At 44.4% G+C, this 18,535-nt stretch overlaps 1 protein-coding gene across 1 annotated transcript in view; it reads left to right on the forward strand.

Moving 5' to 3' along the window:
* The first annotated feature begins 14,934 nt into the window (after window positions 1–14,934).
* The window catches only part of LOC122553809 (kunitz-type protease inhibitor 1-like), a 66,229-nt gene continuing 62,628 nt past the window's right edge, over window positions 14,935–18,535 (forward strand). The window contains exon 1 of the mRNA XM_043698159.1: window positions 14,935–15,751. Coding sequence (XP_043554094.1) covers window positions 15,328–15,751 — 424 coding nt within the window. The 5' untranslated portion in view covers window positions 14,935–15,327. The remainder of the gene's footprint in view (window positions 15,752–18,535) is intronic.

Consider the following 18,535-nt stretch of genomic DNA (forward strand, 5'->3'; position numbering starts at 1 on the left):
CCAGTGAGATGCCATCACCGGACACATGCCCTTCCTCTCAGTTGTTGGCTTTCTGCATTCCCTCCAGCCCTGGACCACTCCTCTACCATTCCCAATACCTCTGCACAGTCTCAGTACACCTTCCCCTGCAATCGCAGAAGGAGTAATACTGACCTGTTTACCTCCTCTCCTCACTATCCAAGGCCCGAGACACACCATCCAGATGAAGCCAGGATTTTTGCTCTCACTTCACTCAATCCAGTCTACTCCATTCGCTGCTCACCATGTAGTCTCCTCTACACCGGGGAAACGTTCCCAGTTACCATCAGTTCTGAGGAAGGGTCACCAGACCCGAAAATTTAACTTTGATTTCTATTTGCAGATGCTGCCAGATCTGCTGAGCTTTTCCAGCAACTTCTGGTTTTGTTTCATTTAGGGGGCTTCTTAGGATAAATTCAGTTTTCTGGGCCTGCACTTTGAGATTCCCTCGTAAATCCTTTCCTCACTTCCATTTCCCTCTCCTACTTTTACACGCTTCCCAATCTTTTGTTGCCCTGTACCAGCATATCCCAAATTTGGATCACCCATTTGTGTGACATTTCTTGGGTTGTGTTCCTACATTAAAGGTGCTTCAACAATGCAAGTTGCTGTTGTTGTCAACAAACAGTGAGATGACTCTGTTGCTGTGACAGAGAAGAATGTCAAAGAGCTTTTTACTATGCATCACAAGTGTGGGTATTCTGCAATATCCTTTAAGGAGGAAAGGTTAAAAACAAACTTCACATTTTTGTTGTTCCATTCCTGGTCACACACTGTTCTAAAGCGTTATACAGCTAGTGCAATAACTTTGAAGTCTATTCTGAATGAGGGTCTCCCAAATGTTGACAACTGTGTTGCATTTCTTGAGGGAAGCTTTCAGGAGAGTCTTCGAAATGCTTCCTCTTATTCAACTGTCTTTCTTGAGTTGGGTAAAGATGATTTGCTTTGGCAGTTGGAACTCAAGCATCCTAAGCATGAAGCCAGCCCAGCAGCATTGATTTTGAATGATTATACCCTCAATGCTGGTGCTATTGGCTGCTTCGAGAATGTCCTCCCAGCTGATGTGAAGAATCCAACTTAAACGGACTTGTAGGAAGCTTCTGTGTGAAGGAACTCAATTCACCCCTCGGCAAGAGGAAGTGGGGGAAAAAAAACGGGGAAAGGAATACCAACAATCTCAAGACAAAGGATGAATTCCACTTCCCAGAAACATCTCCTAAATGCGTGGCCGGAGATATGGCTCTAGGATTGGGTTTGTCAGCCACACAAGGACCCACAAAGCCTACGGACAGTGATACGAAATTTCCTTAGAGGGACAATTGGCAAGTGATTACGAGTGTTGGCCTAGTGACCCAGTGGTTAGCACTGCTGCTTCACATTGCCAGGAACCCAGATCTGATTCAGGCCTGGGGCACTTTCTCCCTGTGTCTGTGTGGGTTTCCTCCCACAGTCCAAAGATGTGCAGGATAGGTGAACTGGCCATGCCAAATTGCCCATATTCTTCAGGGATGTGTAGGCTAGGTGCATTAGTCAGGAGAAATGTAGAGTAATAGGGTAAGGGTGGGTCCGGGTGGGATATTTTCGAAGGGTCGGTGTGGACTTGTTGGGCCAATAGCCTGTTTCCACACTGTAAGGATCCTATGATATTGTAGGGCAGTGGGGAGAACTTCCTGCTCTCCTTTGAAATCGTTCCCTGGGATTTTTACATCCAAAGAGAGCAGCTCGGTTTACATATCTCACCTCACAAAAACAGCATCGCCAAAAGAGGGTAGAACATCTTCAGCACTGCACAGACAGTTTCAGTTCAAATCTAAGGAGTGGTATGTGGCCTTCAGTCATCTTGGTTGATGTCAAGTGCATGTGATGCCACAGCGAGTGAACCCATACCTCATCCTAACCACCAGCATCGCTGAGGTTGTGCCTGTTTGGAACAAGTAACAAACAGTGGCGTTACCAGCCGAACCCCCGAAGCTCACGCTTGTAAAACCTGGTCTGGGAGCACCTCATGGAAACAGCGCCATCATAGTTTGACATTGTCGGCAGCCAATAAAAACAGTCTGCTACTAGGGAGAATTTGCTACCACAGTCACGGCAAATTAAATGGAACTTGCAGTCACCGTAAGTCAGCAGCAGGGGAAAGATGACTTGAGAACTGCAAATTGCTGCAAGCTGGGCCGTTTAACCGGTACCTGCCAGAAAAACACAATTTAGTCTTCACTTCCCCATGAGTTTCACAAAATTATTGCATTTACACATTAATTGCCAATTAACGTTGGAATGGGAAAATCAATGCCTTTTTAATGATGTGATAATTATTAACAGAGTGCCAATCAAACTACGCAACCCAGACTAAGGGCTATTTAAATGTTTGGATTGCTTCAATGGGTTTCGCTCAGGTGTCAGGTTAATTGTGGCTAACTGTCATTAGAAACTTTTGACAAGGTGTTTCATTTTTAAATGATTTTCTCACTGTTCTTTTTACTTCTGTAATGCTGACTGTGTTGTGTGAGTTATTGCTCATAAGATGCTTGCTACCACTATCTCTTTCAGTGAGGTAATGCAAGGGCCTGTTTGGTCTAGGCTGGGAGAGGAAAGCTACTTCCTGGTCAAACCAGAAGAGTCTTTGAAGCTCCCAAGATTTAGACCATTGCACGTTACCAACTGGTTACATTGATGTGATAAACATTCTCACAAGAGAGTTTGAGGGGGATGAGAGGTTATGCCCCTGGAGTTGCTCTGCCCACAGTTCCATGTAACATTATCATCACAGAGGGTGGAGCAATTAGCAGTCCTCAGTATTAACTCTTTCAGGCCATGTCAGTGTCAGCCCTATAGGTGCAGGATTAGGCCATTCAGCCCCACTTTCTGTTTCTGTTTTTTACTCTCTCTTCATCCAATATCTTGGGGCTTTCTTTCTGTACCTGATTTAACTCAACTTCCTATTTTAAAAAAAGAAGCTGTTTTCTAATCAACCTGTTTAGGAACTTTATCATGCACCTCCAGAGTACGTGGTTCCTGGTTCAAAGGTGAGGATACTACCAGTGTGCCATAAGAGGCCTACACTTGACTTAAGTTCCTACACAGTTGTTTCTCAATCTTTATTTCTCAATTCATTTCTCAATCCTTAAATCTAATTGGTTAAGGAGCTAGACTGTTGATGCTATTATTCATTGAAGTCCCAAATATCAATAAGTTACACCAAGCTGAAAACTTCAGCAGGACCCAAGTCAAAGTTAGAATGTGTGTGGTCAAACAATCAGTGGGCACCTGCACAGTGACATTTAATTACAATCTTCTATTCAACATAAATACAGCATGATGACACAGGCTGGTGAAACAATAGTTTGGGTTCTTTATTTTAGGATAAGACAATATGCATAGTGTGTTCACTAGGAGGTTAAGCGTACAGATCTGACCTTGGCTACGGATACTGTAAACTGAGTTCAAATGTTGGGATTACGTAACGTGTCTGTCTGGATAGAGATTGCCAGCAGTATGTCCCTATAAGGGTACGAGCACCTCATACTAGAGTGGGGTATCTACTGAGGCATTGCTATGTGAGAATGTCAAGGCCAGTTGACTATGTTGTAGGGGCCACTGGCAGGTTCTTCTGTAAGTGTAAGTAGGGAAGACCCCACCCACGGCTCCGTACTTTCTCGAGCACCAGTCCAAATGGGCCGCTGTAGGATTTCTTGGACTCTTCAAGCTGTACTGCAAGGTGTAAATAGCTGTCCTGCTAATAGCTAGAGGGAATCATCAGTGATGTCAGAGATCAGAGGGAGGAAGGTTCTAATGGAGTCTTGCTAAAGACTGTCACTGTAAATTGTCAACAAGTGTTCACTAGTTTTCACTGACATGACTTCCAGATGTCTCTTATCAAAGGCTCCCAGAGCCTGGCTGTGAAAACAGGCCCTCTATTTCAACTCCATAAGTAACTTTGTATGAAGTTGCCAGTGTGGGAAATCACTGGGTTTGAGGTCACATTCTTATTCTCTTCCATCACTCTAAAATGTTCTCTCCCATGTTGTGCAGGGATGTCCTGATATCAAAAGTATTGTTAATGCCACTAAAATCAGTGAGAACTAACTGAACTGTAATCTGCATGCTAATAGTGAGCCTTCATGCTTCAATGATACATAGTCTTTGATGACCACAAATGGCCCTTAAGCTCTTTCTTCATCAAAGAGGTGTTCTTTGAAGTGTAATCACCATTGTAGCATGGAGATCACAGCAAGCTATATCCGCATAGCAGGTTCACATTCTTGTCTCCACATCAGGAGGCTGTAGGTTTTGAGGGTTGGTGCAGTCTCTATCCATAATCCAGCAGTTTCTAAGTTTGAGACCAAACATTGTGACTAGCCTTTTCCAGAAAGCAGCTTATTTTCAGCCCACTTCCGAATCTGATTTCCCATTCTCTCACTGCGAACAATTGACTTGAAAGTGAATTCAGACTTTGCTTTCTGTGATTGGCCCATTCCTGAGCGTGAGGTCACATCCTCACTCCACAGTCAGTCCTTTTTTTGGGGGATTCACACTCAACCCGTCACTCGCCTGTTTCTGAAATGTACGCAGAAAATGTTGGGATCACTCAGCAATGAGTTTACATTTCAGATTGGTGATCTACCCTACTATCTATGGGTCACAAGTTCATAATACTACCAGGCAGTTGGCAGAACTCATATTTACTTAGAAAACAATTTTAAATTAAAAGTGAGCCTTAGTACTCAGGATCATGAACTGTTATAAATTGTTGCAAAAACCCATTCTGTTTATTACTGTCCAGTCTACATGTAACTGGAGATCCATAGCAATACATTTCATTGAATTCCTGCAATGTGGGAGCAGGGCATTTGACCAATTAATTCCACAGTGACCTTCTGAAGAGCATCCCACCCACACTGTCCCTGCAAATCCCATGGCTGACCAACTCAGCCCTGGGCACTATGGACAGCTTAGCATAGCTAATCCACCTAACTTGCACATCTTTGGACTATGGGAAGAAACTAGACTAGCCAGACATGGGGAGAATGTGCAAACTTCACACTGACAGGTGTCCAAAGGTGGAATCGAACCCAGGTCCCTAGTACTGAGAGCTAGCAGTGCTAACCGTTGACCCACAGTGCCACACTCTTAAGAGTTGACTCTTAATCACCCTCTGAAATGGCCAACCAGCAAATCAGTTCAAGGGCATTTAGGGATGGGGACAAATGCGGGTCTTGTCAGCGACACCCACACCCCATGAAAGAATAAGAGATAAGAATAAGAGTTTGCATGCAGTATTTAGCAGCATTCTTGAACTGCTGCAGTCCATGTAGTGTATGTATAGTCATAGCGATGTGAGGATGGAGTTGCAGGATTTTGACCCAGTAATATTGAAGGAATGGTGATATTGTTCCAAGTCAAGATCACATGTGACTTGAAGGGGAACTTGCAAGTGCTGGCATTACAGCAATAACCCAAGAGAAATTATTTGTAGAGACACTATTAAGCCAAATTATGGGTTTCTATCCTGTAAATTCCTCATGTGATAAAAGCCCTTTCTGGTGATTCTCATGTCCCACAGTTACAATGGATGATCAGGAGAATCTTCTACCACAAGCATATTTTAGACTACAGTGTAATTGGTCACTCTTACGAGATGTTTAAACACAATCGGGAGTGGAGGTTCGTAATACCTGCCTTTTTGCAATCTCTAAGCAATAAATATGAATTCTATACACTCCCACAATTTGCAAGAGTAATCAAACGAAGCATGGTGAGTCAACACCCTGTGGTTTTTGGATTTATTTTGATGGATTCTAAGATTTCCAAGTCTCTGATGTCAACGTAGCATGTCATCAGACATGTCCCTACTTCAGGCTATAATGAAAGTTTAGACTGCTATTATCATGTTGTTATGCTGAAAAGATAATTTTGAGAAGTGTAATAGGATTTAATTCTGTGCTACTGAACCTGAAAGGTGGTTTCCTTCTCTTCAAAATCAAACTGGCTCTAATATGTTTCCATTGATTACATTATCATTTTTACAGATTTTCTCCACCAAGAGATGGTGCCAGCTGCTGTGAATCTGCCAATAGGAACTCCTGTTACAGATCATCAAGCTGTACAGAAGGTTTGTTGGTGTTTTTTTTAAGAAAGTTGGGGCCACAAAATTGCCTGAAGGTGGGAAGGAGCATCAGTGAAACCTCCCTGAAAAACTAGCCCCAACTAAAAAAAAAACCTTTTGAACTCTCAGCCTCTGAGTTCCCTGCACTTTCTTTTGAAAGTGTCCCCTTTTGCCTTTGGGTGGTATGGTAGCTCACTGCTGCCTCACAGCACCAGGGACCAGGGTTCAATTCCACCCTCGGGTGACTGTCTGTGTGGAATTTGTTCATTCTCCCTGTGTCTGCGTGGGTTTCCTCCGGGTGCTCCGGATTCCTCCTACAGTCCAAAGATGTGCGAGTTCGGTGGATTGGCCATGCTAAATTGCCCGTAGTGTCTGGGGATGTGCAGGCTAGGTGGGTTAGCCATAGGAAATGCAGAGTTACCTGGATAGAGTGGTTCTGGGTGGGATTCTCTTCAAAGGAATGGTGCAATTTTGATGGGCTGAATGGCCACTTTCTGTACTATAGGGTTTCTATGAAGTTCAGGGATGTGTAGGCTAGGTGCATTAGTCAGTGGTAAATATAGGGTAGGGGAATGGGTCTGGGTGGGTTACTCTTCAAAGGATCGGTGTGGACTTGTTGGGCCGAATCCCCACACTGTAAGAATTCTAATTCTAATTTCTAATTTTAATTCTAATTCCAATTCTAACTTGGAATGAACTCCAAGGAGACAATGAGCCTGGTCCCCTCTAGCACCCAGCACTGGGTGACTGCTTGAAAAGGGAGCATGGTTTGCCTTCCTCTGATAGTTCTGCATTATGAAAGGGCAGTCGGAATGGAAGTGTGATTCCACATTCTTCTGTCGGAGCTCCCTTCTTTCCAGATAAATACCGTCAGTGGTAATCTGCATGGGATCGCCATATCCTGGGAAGTGGGGCGCTTTCATTTCCCATTATGCGACAGACAATAGTGAGTTGAGAGCTGGGATTTCCCCTTGCCTCCCACTGATTTCAATTATGCTTGGAATCCTTGATGCTGCAATTATTCAAACACTGCCATTGATGTCCAGGCAGTCACTCTGACTTTACCTCTTTCATCCAAGTTTGGATCAAGGCTGTAATAAAGTCAGGAGCTGAAAGATATCAGTGAGAAGGGGTTTTACAGGGTGAATTCTATCATATTTCCTGTTTCCACACTGTTGGGAGTCTATGATATTTTAGTCACTTCCCCCTAGACATTCCCTCACCTCAGCTCCTTAATCAAGTCTGCCTCAGTGCACATCAGCAAACCCAGAATTGTCTGTTCCTTAATGGGCTTTACCACAAGCTGCTCCAAAAAACACAATTTCATAGAGTTCCGCAAATTCTATTTCTTGGGGTCGGCCATCAACCTGAATTTCCCAGACCACTTGTATGTTGAAGCGCCCCATGATTATTGTATTGTTGCCTTTCTTATATGCCTTTTCTCTTTCCTGATTTATTTTCTGCCCCACATTCTGATCGGAGGCGTGTACATAAATCCCATCGGCGTCCTTTTTTGCCTTTGTGGTTCCTGAACTCTACCCGTACAGATTCCAAGCCTTCTGACTCTATATCTCTTAGAATAGAATAGAATCCCTACCGTGTGGAAACGGGTCCTTCGGCCCAACAAGTCCACACCGACCCTCCGAAAAGTAACCCACGCAGACCCATTCCTCTATCCTATTATCCAATATTTCCCCCTGACTAATGCACCTAACCTACACATCCCTGAACACGATGGAGCAATTTAGCATTGCGAATTCACCTAACCTGCACACCTTTGGACTTCTTGCTATTGATTTAATTTTATTTCTTATGAACAACTCCACCTCGTCTGCCCATCTACCTGGCTTTTCAATTGGGTATGTATCCTTCGATATTTAGTTCTCAACTGTGATTGTCTTGCTGCCATGTCTCTGTGATACCCACAACATTATGCCTTCCAACTTCAAACTGCGCCACAAGCTCATTTAACTTTGTTTCATATACTGTTATTGTGACATTTGATAGCACTGTTGATGACACCTTATCACTTTGCTGGTAATCCAGAGTAGTCTGATAGGACGGTAATTGGCTATTTTGGAGTGATTCCGATTTTCTGTACAGGATATGCTGGGTTGGAGTTCTGCCGATAGAACGGCTTGACTGAGGGAACAGCTAATCCTGTGTACAAGCCTTCAGTACCATGACCAGGATGTTGTCAGGGCCCAAATTCTTTGCAGAATCTAATACCGTCAGTGTTTATTTTTGTAATATCATGCACAGTGCATTAAATTAGCCAAAGACTGACATCTATAATGCTGGGGACCTCTGGAAGAGGCCAAAGTGGTGCATTGACTTGACATTTCTAGCTGAAGATTTTCTCAAATACTTCAACCTCATTTTTTTGGTACTGGGCTCCCCATCATTGAGGGGATGTTCCTCTTACTAGCCCATCACCATTCATGCAACCAGCATCATGTGACCAGAAAAAAAATCACGCAGTCACTATGGAGACAAAGTCCCACCTTCACATTGAGAAAACTCTCTATCATGTTCAGATTAGATTCCCTACAGTAGGAAACAGGCCCTTCGGCCCAACCAGTCCACACCGACCCTCCGAAGAGTAACCCACCCAGACCCCTTTCCCTCTGACTAATGCACCTAAGACTATGGTCAATTTAGCATGGCCAATTCACCTGACCTGCACATCTTTGGACTGTGGGAGAAAACTGGAGCATCCAGAGGAAACCCACGCAGATACGGGGAGAATGTACGAACTCCACACAGTTAAAAAGCTAATGGTTTATCTGGAAGCACTAGCTTTCAGAGTGCTTCCAAATAAACCTGTTGGACTATAACCTGGTGTTGTGTGATTTTTAACCTTGTACACCCCAGCGTCTCCAAATCAAAACTCCACACAGACAGTCGCTGAGGCTGGAATCAAACATGGGTCCCTGGCGCTGTGAGGCAGCAGTGCTAAACAACTGAGTCACTGTGCCACCATTTTGCATGCCACTATCACTGCGCTAAATGGGACAGACTTAGCAAAGACTTGACAACTCAAGATCAGACGTCCATGAGGCACCGTGGACCATCTGCTGCAGTAGAGTCGTACCTCAATACAATTTGTGACCTCATGACCTGACATAGTCCCCCACTCAGCCATTATGATCAGGGCAGGGGATCAATCCTGGTTCAATAGAAAGTGCAGGACCAGCACCAGGCATACATGAAAATTGGGTGTCAACTTGGTGAAGCTACAAAACTGGACTTCTTTCAACCCATGGATCAGACCTCAGCTCTACAGTTCAGCCATTCGAGAAGGGTAGTGGTCAATTAAACATTTCACTGGGGAGGATCCACAAAAATCCACATACTCCAAGTACACAAAAAGAAGGACAAATCCAACTCAGGCAACTATTGCCCTATCAGCCTATTCATAATCATCAGTAAAGTGATGGAAAGTTTCATCAATAGCCATATCTGCTCAGTAGTAAGCTGCTCAGTGACGGTTAGTTTGGGTTTTGCCAAGACCACTCAGCTCCTGACCTCAGTACAGCCTTGGTTCAAACGTGAGCAAAAGAGGTGAGAATCAGGAAAAGAGTTTTCCCTGTTTGGAGTCATACCTGGCACATATTTGTGGTTGTTTGAGATCAGTCATCTCAGCTCTAGAACATCTCTGCAGGACTTCCTCAGGGTAGTGTCTTTGACCTAACAATCTTCAGCTGCTTCATCAATGACCACATTAGGTCAGAAATGGGACGTTCGCTGATGATCGCACAATGTTCAGCACCGTTTGTAACTCCTCGGGTACAAAGCAGTCTGAGTTCAAAAGCAATAAGATCGTAGCAATATTCAGGCTGGGGCTGACAAGTGAGAAGTAATGTTCATCCACATAAGGACCAGTCAATGACCGTTTCCAATGCCAGAGATCTAACCATCACTGTACCCTCCATTATCAATATCCTGAGGATTACCATTAACCACAAACTCAAATGGACTAGCTACATACATAAAATAGCTACAAGATCAGGTCAGGCTAGGAATCCTGCAGCAAGTAACTAATTTCCTGCCTCCAAAGGTTATCCTCCATCTACAAGGCACAAATCAGTATTGTGATAGAATACTAACCACTTGCCTGGATAATTGCAGATCCAACAACATTCAAGAAGCTCAACACCATCCAGGGCAAAGCATACACTTGATTGGCACCACATCCACAAACATTCACTCCCTCCACCATTGACGTCAGTGAAAGCAATGTGTACCAACTGCAAGAGGCACTGCAGAATTCATCAAGGCTCCTTAGACAGCATCTTCCAACCACACTCACTTCAATCGAGAAGGATGAGGGCAGCAGATTCATGGGCATAACATCACCTGCAAGCCCGCCTCCGAGTCACTGATTATTCTGGTTTGGAAATATTTCACCGTTCCTTCACTAACAGCTTTGTGGGTCTACCTGAACAAAATGGACTGCAGCAGTTTGAGAAGGCAGCTCATCACCACCATCTCAAGGGTAATTAGGGATGGGCAATAAATACTGGACCAGCCAGAGACACCCATACCCCATGCATGAACAGAATAAAAATGATTGGATGTGCAGAGCATCGATAGGATCCTTTGGTCATGGGATAAATGTAGAAATATAGAAAATAGGAGCAAGAGTAGGCCATTTGGCCCACTGAGCCTGGTCTGCCATTCAACTTGATCATGGCTGATCATCCAACCCAGTACCCTGTTCCCACTTTCTCCACACTCTTTGATCTATAAGATCTATATCTAACTCTTTCTCAAACTTTCAATACTTTGGTCTCAATCACCTTCTGTGGCAAGAGAATTTCAAAATCTTACCACTCTCTGGGTGAAGTAATTACTCCTTGTCTCAGTCCTAATTGGCCTATCCCATATCCTTAAACTATGATTCCTAGTTATGGACACTCCTGTCATTTGGAAAATCCTTCTTGTGCTTATCCTGATTCGTTCTGTTGGAATTTTATAGGTTTCTATGAGATCCCCATCATTCATCTAGACTCCAGTGAATATAGTCCTAATTGATTCAGTCTCTCTTCACACTTTAGTTCTGTCTTCCCAAGAATCTTCATTGTGCTCTAGGCTCCGTTAGGTTGGACCTGTGCTGTATGACTCAATGACTCTACAGCCAGAACATCCTCTGGAAATCCAAATAGTTCACATCCACTGGCATTTCTTTATCTAACTTGCTTGTTACCTTCTCAAATAATTGCTATCTCATTTAAAATTTTGGAGGGGTAGTTTATCTGGTCTAAGTGATTTATCACCTTCAGATCTTTCAGCTTCCCCAGCACCTTCTTCTTAGTGATAGCCACTAAACTCACCTCTTCCCCTGATGCTCTTAAAGTTCTGGTACGCTGATGGTGTCTTCCACTTATAAAACTGATGCAAAGTACCTATTCAGTTCCTCTGCCATTTCTTTGTTTCCCTTTACTACTTCTCCAGCCTCAATTTCCAGCAGTCCAATGTCCACTCTTACCTCTCCCTTCCTTTCTATATATCTAAAAGAACTCCTGCAGTTTACTTTCAGATAACCAATATTTACCCTCGTATTTCATTTTCTCCTCTCTTATTGGTTTTTCAGTGTCCTTTGCTAGTATTTTAAGGCTTTCAAATCCTCTGTCTCTTCACTTAATCTTCATGATATTTTATGCTTTTATGCTGTCCCTGACTTCCCTTACGGTTAAAACCAACTAGGAGAAAGTGAGAACTGCAGATGCTAGAGGTCAGAGTGGAGAGTGCTCCTCAGATGCTGCCTGACCTGCTGTACTTTCCCAGCACCACATCTCGACCCGACTTCCCCTTGTCAGTCATGATTGCCTCACCCTCCCATTAGTCTGTTTTTGCTTCCCTCGGATGAATTTCTGCTGTGCCTCCCGAATTAGCCCCAAAATCCTGCCATTGCTGCTCCACCCTCTTCCCTGTTAGGCTCCGCTTCCAATCAACTCTGGCCAGCTCCTCCCGCATGTCTGAGTAGTTACTTTAAGCGATTTTAATACCACTATTTATGATTCTAACTTCTCTCACTCAAACTGCAGGATGAACTGTATCACATTATGGTCACTTCGCCTGAGGAGTTCTTTTACCTTAAGCTCCTTAAACAAGGCTGTCTTATTCCACATCAGCAAATCCAGAATTTCCTGTTCCAAGTGGGCTCTACCACAAACTGTCCCAAAGAAAAATCTCATTGACATTCCACAAATTCCTTTCCTTGGGATCTGCTACTCACCTGATTTTCCCAGTCCACTTGCATATTGAAGTGCCCCATGATTATTATAAGCGTGTCTTTCTTACATACCTTTTCAATTTCCTGATTTATTTTCTGCCCCACATCCTGATTACTGATAGGCAACCTTTACACAAATTCCTTCAGGGTCATGTTAGCTTTTGGGGTTTGTGAACTCTACCTGTACAGAGTCCGAGCCTTCTGATTCTATGTCACTTCTTGCTATCAATTTAGTTTCATTTCTTACAAACAAGACAATCCCAACCCCCTCTGCTCCTCTGCCTGTCCTTTTGATAGACATGTATCCTTGGATATTCAGTTCCCAGCCCTTATCCCTTTGCAGCCACATCTCTGTGATACCCACAACATACTCTCCAATTTTAATCTGTGCCACAAACTCATCTACCTTGTGTGGTATACTGTGTACATTTAAGTGCAACATCCTCAGTCTTGTGTTGACTGCCTCCCTCGTCTTAGTTGTCCCCTCATCTGCTGTGCATGATGTTAGATTCTTAAACTTTACATGCTCTGTTTCCTATTACTTCGAGTGATAGAGATGTACAGCATGGAAACAGACCCTTCGGTCCAACCCGCTCATGCCGACCAGATATCCCAACCCAATCTAGTCCCACCTGCCAGCACCTGGCCCATATCCCTCCAAACTCTTCCTATTCATATACCCATCCAAATGCCTCTTAAATGTTGCAATTGTATCAGCCTCCACCACATCCTCTGGCAGCTCATTCCATACACGTACCACCCTCTGCGTGAAAATGTTGCCCCTTAGGTCTCGTTTATATCTTTCCCCTCTCACCCTAAACCTATGCCCTTTCCGATAGGAAGGAGACCAGAATTGCATGCAATATTCCAACAGTGGCCTAACCAATGTCCTGTACAGCCGCAACATGACCTCCCAACTCCTGTACTCAATACTCTGACCAATAAAGGAAAGCATACCAAACACCTTCTTCACTATCCTATTTACCTGCAACTCCACTTTCAAGGAGCTATGAACCTGCACTCCAAGGTCTCTTTGTTCAGCTACATTCCCTAGGACCTTACCATTAAGTGTATAAGTCCTGCTAAGCTTTGCTTTCCCAAAATGCAGCACCTCGCACTTACCTGAATTAAACTTGCGCTGGAAACTTTAATAACCTCTGCTGAGTCCTCCCATGCTTTAACAATGTCCAATGTTCATTCAATCCATCACTTCACTATTTAGTTTAAAGTCCTATCCACAGCCCTAGTAATCCAATTCACCAAGACTCTGGTCCCAGCATGATTCAGGTAGAGCCTGTCCCATTAGAACAGCACCCTCCTTCCCAGTGCTCGTGCCAATATCCCATGAATTTGACCCTGTTTCTCCCATACCTATATTTGAGCCATGTGTTTACCTCTTTATCCTTGTCAGCCTTCGGGACTCTCAATCCTGGCCACAGAGAACAGTGTCAATTCCCCTGAGTATGCAATCTCCGATTACAACTACAGGTCTTTTTTCACTCCCTCTTGAATGTACAACATTGCTGTGGTCAGGTTCCCATTGGTCCACCAATTCCTTCGCTGGGAGAAGCTTGTTGCTGGGTGGATGTGTGCTGTGAACGATCAGCCTGTTGTTGAGTGTTCATTTCCTGTGAATAATCAGCTTGTAGTTGGTGTGTTTCCTGTGTATGATCAGCCTGCTGAGTGACAGTTTCCTGTCAATGATCATCCTGTAGCATGTTCATTTCTTGCGTATGATCAGCCTGTTGTTGAGTGTCAGTTTCCTATAAGTGATCAGCCTATTGTAAAGTGTCAGTTTCTTGTGTATGATCAGCCTGTTTTGAGTGTCAGTTTTCTGTGAATGGTTAGCTTGTTGAGTATCAGTTTCCTGTGTATGATCAGCCTGTTGTTGAGTGTCAGATTCCTGTGAATGATCAGCCTGTTGTTGAGTGTCAGAGTCCTGTGAATGGTCAGCCTGTTGAGAGTCAGTTTCTTGTGTATGATCAGCCTGTTGACTGTAAGTTTCCTGTGTATGATCAGCCTGTTGTTGAGTATCAGTTTCCTGTGTATGATCAGCCTGTTGTTGACTGTAAGTTTCCTGTGAATGATCAGCCTGTTGTTGAGTGTCAGAGTCCTGTGAATGGTCAGCCTGTTGAGAGTCAGTTTCTTGTGTATGATCAGCCTGTTGTTGACTGTAAGTTTCCTGTGAATGATCAGCCTGTTGAGAGTCAGTTTCCTGTGTATGATCAGCCTGTCTGTTGAGAGTCAGTTTCCTGTGTATGATCAGCCTGTTGTTGACTGTAAGTTTCCTGGGTATGATTAGCCTGTTGAGTATCAGTTTCCTGTGTATGATCAGCCTGTTGTTGACTGTAAGTTTCCTGTGAATGATCAGCCTGTTGTTGAGTGTCAGAGTCCTGTGAATGGTCAGCCTGTTGAGAGTCAGTTTCTTGTGTATGATCAGCCTGTTGTTGACTGTAAGTTTCCTGTGTATGATCAGCCTGTTGTTGAGTATCAGTTTCCAGTGTATGATCAGCCTGTTGTTGACTGTAAGTTTCCTGTGAATGATCAGCCTGTTGTTGAGTGTCAGATTCCTGTGAATGGTCAGCCTGTTGAGTGTCAGTTTCTTGTAAATGCTGTTGAGTGTCAAGTTTCTGTTCAAGCCTCGGTTCCCCGGTTACAGAAGCCTGTTGCTGGGGGGGGGGGTTCCCTGTGAATGCTCAGCCTGTTACAGTTTGCTAAGTGGCTTTGAATGGGAGATGGCTTGAGTGGCCAGCACCCCCCGGACAAAGCGCCTGTAATCCCAGGCTGTGTCGGTCCCCTGTGGAGTGGAGTGGAGTTGAGTTGAGTTTGAGGTGTTGGTTTACACTTCCTGTTGTGTGGTCGGTGGGTGTGGAGTACACTGGCTCGCCCAGTTTCCGGGTTTTTACCTGGGACAGCCAGCGCCCCATTGAGCCGAGACAGACGGAGGAGAAGTTGAGCTGCGACAATGTTGTGTGTGCGCCTCAGTCTCCGTCTCCTGCCCTGCTTTCTGTACCTGCTCCAGGTGCGCCGGGCTGCCGGCGACGAGCAGTGCCTGAGCAACTACGTCCTGGGCCGGGATGACTTCGTGCTGGACACCGAAGACTCGGTGGCTGACGGAGCCACTTTCCTGGGCTCTCCCAATGTCAGCCGTGCCCGAGACTGTGTGCGGATGTGCTGCAGGAGGCCGGGCTGTAATGTGGTCTTGCTGGAGGACCAGAACCAGAAAAGCCAACGGGACCCCTTGCTCAGGCAGGTCAGTGGCTGCTTCCTCTTCAACTGCCTCTACAACCAGGTCTATGTCTGCAAGTTCTTCAGGAGAGAAGGCTTCAGTAACTTCATACTGAACACCGTCCATGAGGCCTACATCAAACCTAGGATACCTAGTGCAGGTAAGTGGCATCCTCACTGTAACCACCCGACCCTCTTCCCACTTACCAAAGGCAGGAGATTATCACCAGCTCTCCCTTCCCTCTGTCTTTGCCCTTTGTACTGTTTGCTGTGCCCTTTTACCCTCTGAGTATACATTGCTCCCTCTGATTTATTGGGATGGGCTACCAGGAAGGGGGGAATTGAGTGGCAGAACAGGCTGAAGGGGCTGAATAGCCTGCTCCACCTCCCAAATGCTAATTTCCTCTCCACCTTGCCACATCCTTCCTGACACATCCTTAGCTGCTCCCCCCCCCCCCCCCCCCGTTTTAGTTGGTCAATGTGCTACCATTGGTTAATCACCAATGGTATCCCAGAATGAATTGGATGCCAACGCTGTGTGTCAAAATGTATCCTGATACATCAAGTGAGCGCAAGTTCCTCTGGTGTCAACTTTCAAGTGGTTTGGAGGCTCTTTGTCATGAGCACGGTATGTTCTGATAACCGAACAGGATGGCGTGTGAAGAGCAGGCAGTTGTGTGCCTTGTGTAGGTATCAGTCCGTTCCTGTCACCCTCTCAAACAGTAACATTCAATGACCTCAGAAGTGAAAGAGCAAACTTTCTAACAAGCCACCTCTTGCTGCAGTTTGTATGTGTGTAATCACGGATGTCCCAAAAGCCATTTACTGCCAATTTCTGAAGTTCAGCCTCTGCTGTAACCCAAGGAAACTTGGTAGCCAAATTGAAACCATTGGAAACTCCCAAAAACACCTATGCGATAGGGATGAGAATTAGATAATCTATTTCTGTGTGATGTCAGTTGAGGAATAATTATTGACTATTACTTTACTGAGGGAAATGCTGGTAATTCTAAAATAATGGAATGTTAATATCTACCTGTAAGATCAGACTTGGCCTGGGTTGCCACAAGCAAAAAGCTGCGATTTTATGCTTCACCTCTACAAATCATCATTGGTCAGACTTCATTTGGTGTATGGTGTTCAGTTCTTGGCATCTTAATAATGGAAAGATGTTAAAGCCCTGTAGAGAGTGCAAAGGAGATTTACAAGAATGATACCAGAAATGAGGGATTTCAGATGCAAGGAATGACTAGAGAGATTGGGCTTGTTCTCCTTTGAGCAGAGACGATTAAGAAGTGACTGTTTTTGAGATGTTCAAAAGGATGAACAACGATGATAGGGTAAAGTAGGACATTCTGTTTTGGTTAGTAACTAGGAGTCACACTTTCAAGATTGTCAGCAAAAGAGCCACGAGTGAGATGAGATACTTTTTTTACTCCGAGAGTTGTTAGGATTTGGAATACACTATCTGGGAGAGTGGTGAAGGCAGATTCTGAGGTTTCAGAAGAAAGCTGGATCTTTGGGGCGGCATGGTGGCACAGTGGTTAGCACTGCTGCCTCACAGCCCCAGAGACCCGGGTTCAATCCCTGACTCGGGCGACTGACTGTGTGGAGTTTGCACATTCTCCCCGTGTCTGTGTGGGTTTCCTCCGGGTGCTCCGGTTTCCTCCCACAGTCCAAAGATGTGCAGGGTAGGTGAATTGGTCATGCTAAATTGCTCGTAGTGTTAGGTGAAGGGGTAAATGTAGGGGAATGGGTGGGTTGCGCTTCGGCAGGTCGGTGTGGACTTGTTGGGCCGAAGGGCCTGTTTCCACACTGTAAGTAATCTAATCTAATCTAATCTAAATTTGAAAGTGATGAAATTGGAGGGTTGGAGAATGGGACTAGATGGGTAGCTCTTTCAGGAGCTGATACAGACACAATGGTGGAATGACCTCTTGTACTGTAAATTCTATAAGTCTCTGGTATGGAACTTGATGGTATGATCTTCTGACTCAGAGTGGTGTTGTGATTTTAGAGAAAAAGGAACAAGTCTGAAGAATGTTTCCTCTTTTTTTTCAATCAGGAGAGATTGCCTCTCTGTTAATTAGTACCTCCTTGATGCAGGGCAAATGAAAGGGATGGGAGAGGAGGGAAATGACAAATACCATATTGTGAATTGCTGTGGGGCGTGAGACTGATCAAAACTAACCTGTGCCCCCAAAGTGGGTTGAATTAGCCTGTGGTTTCTGTGATTCTCGTACTGAGGTGCTGCAATAGCAACTGATGCTGGTAATCATTAATGAACAGGGGCATGTGCCTCACATACTTAAGCTAAATTTTCACTCCTGTTTTCAAACCGTCACTCCATTGACTTGCACCAGCTATATGAAGGAAGGAAATGTTTTTACCGCGGGTGGATTTTCTCCTGTTGGTTCCTGATGCTCAGTTTGATGAAGAATGGTTGGCAGAGCAATAATTGAGGAGGTTGGTGATCCCTGTGGTATTGCACATCTGTCTGAGCGCAAAGCTCCAAAGTGAAACAACAAAGCACACGGAGGTTAAATATTGATAACACTTCAAGCTCGTCTGTGTTAATGAGTAATATTTAAATGACATTAGGGTACTTCATGAAATTTCTACAGCACTTTGAAGGGAAGAGCTTGCTGTTCGTCACTTGATATCGATAGGATGTTCCGTTGTACGTCAGTTTAAAAACTATCATTGTGTAGGAAACACAACAGTCAATTTGTCGACAACAAAGGCCCGTTACGTAGGTGTTCAGAAAGCAACAACTGGATTTCAATGTAAAAACCTGCTCAGGCTCCAGCTTTTTGGAATCTATTCAAGAATATAAATTCTAGTTGAAATGACTGTTGCATCTAGGTCTCTCAATGACCTGCGAGTCTGTTAATATTTTTGTCTCATTTACATGTTGCTGCAATCATTTTAGTTTACACCTAATA

This window comes from Chiloscyllium plagiosum, chromosome 10, assembly GCF_004010195.1.
Source record: "Chiloscyllium plagiosum isolate BGI_BamShark_2017 chromosome 10, ASM401019v2, whole genome shotgun sequence".
NCBI classification, from domain to species: Eukaryota; Metazoa; Chordata; class Chondrichthyes; order Orectolobiformes; family Hemiscylliidae; genus Chiloscyllium; species Chiloscyllium plagiosum.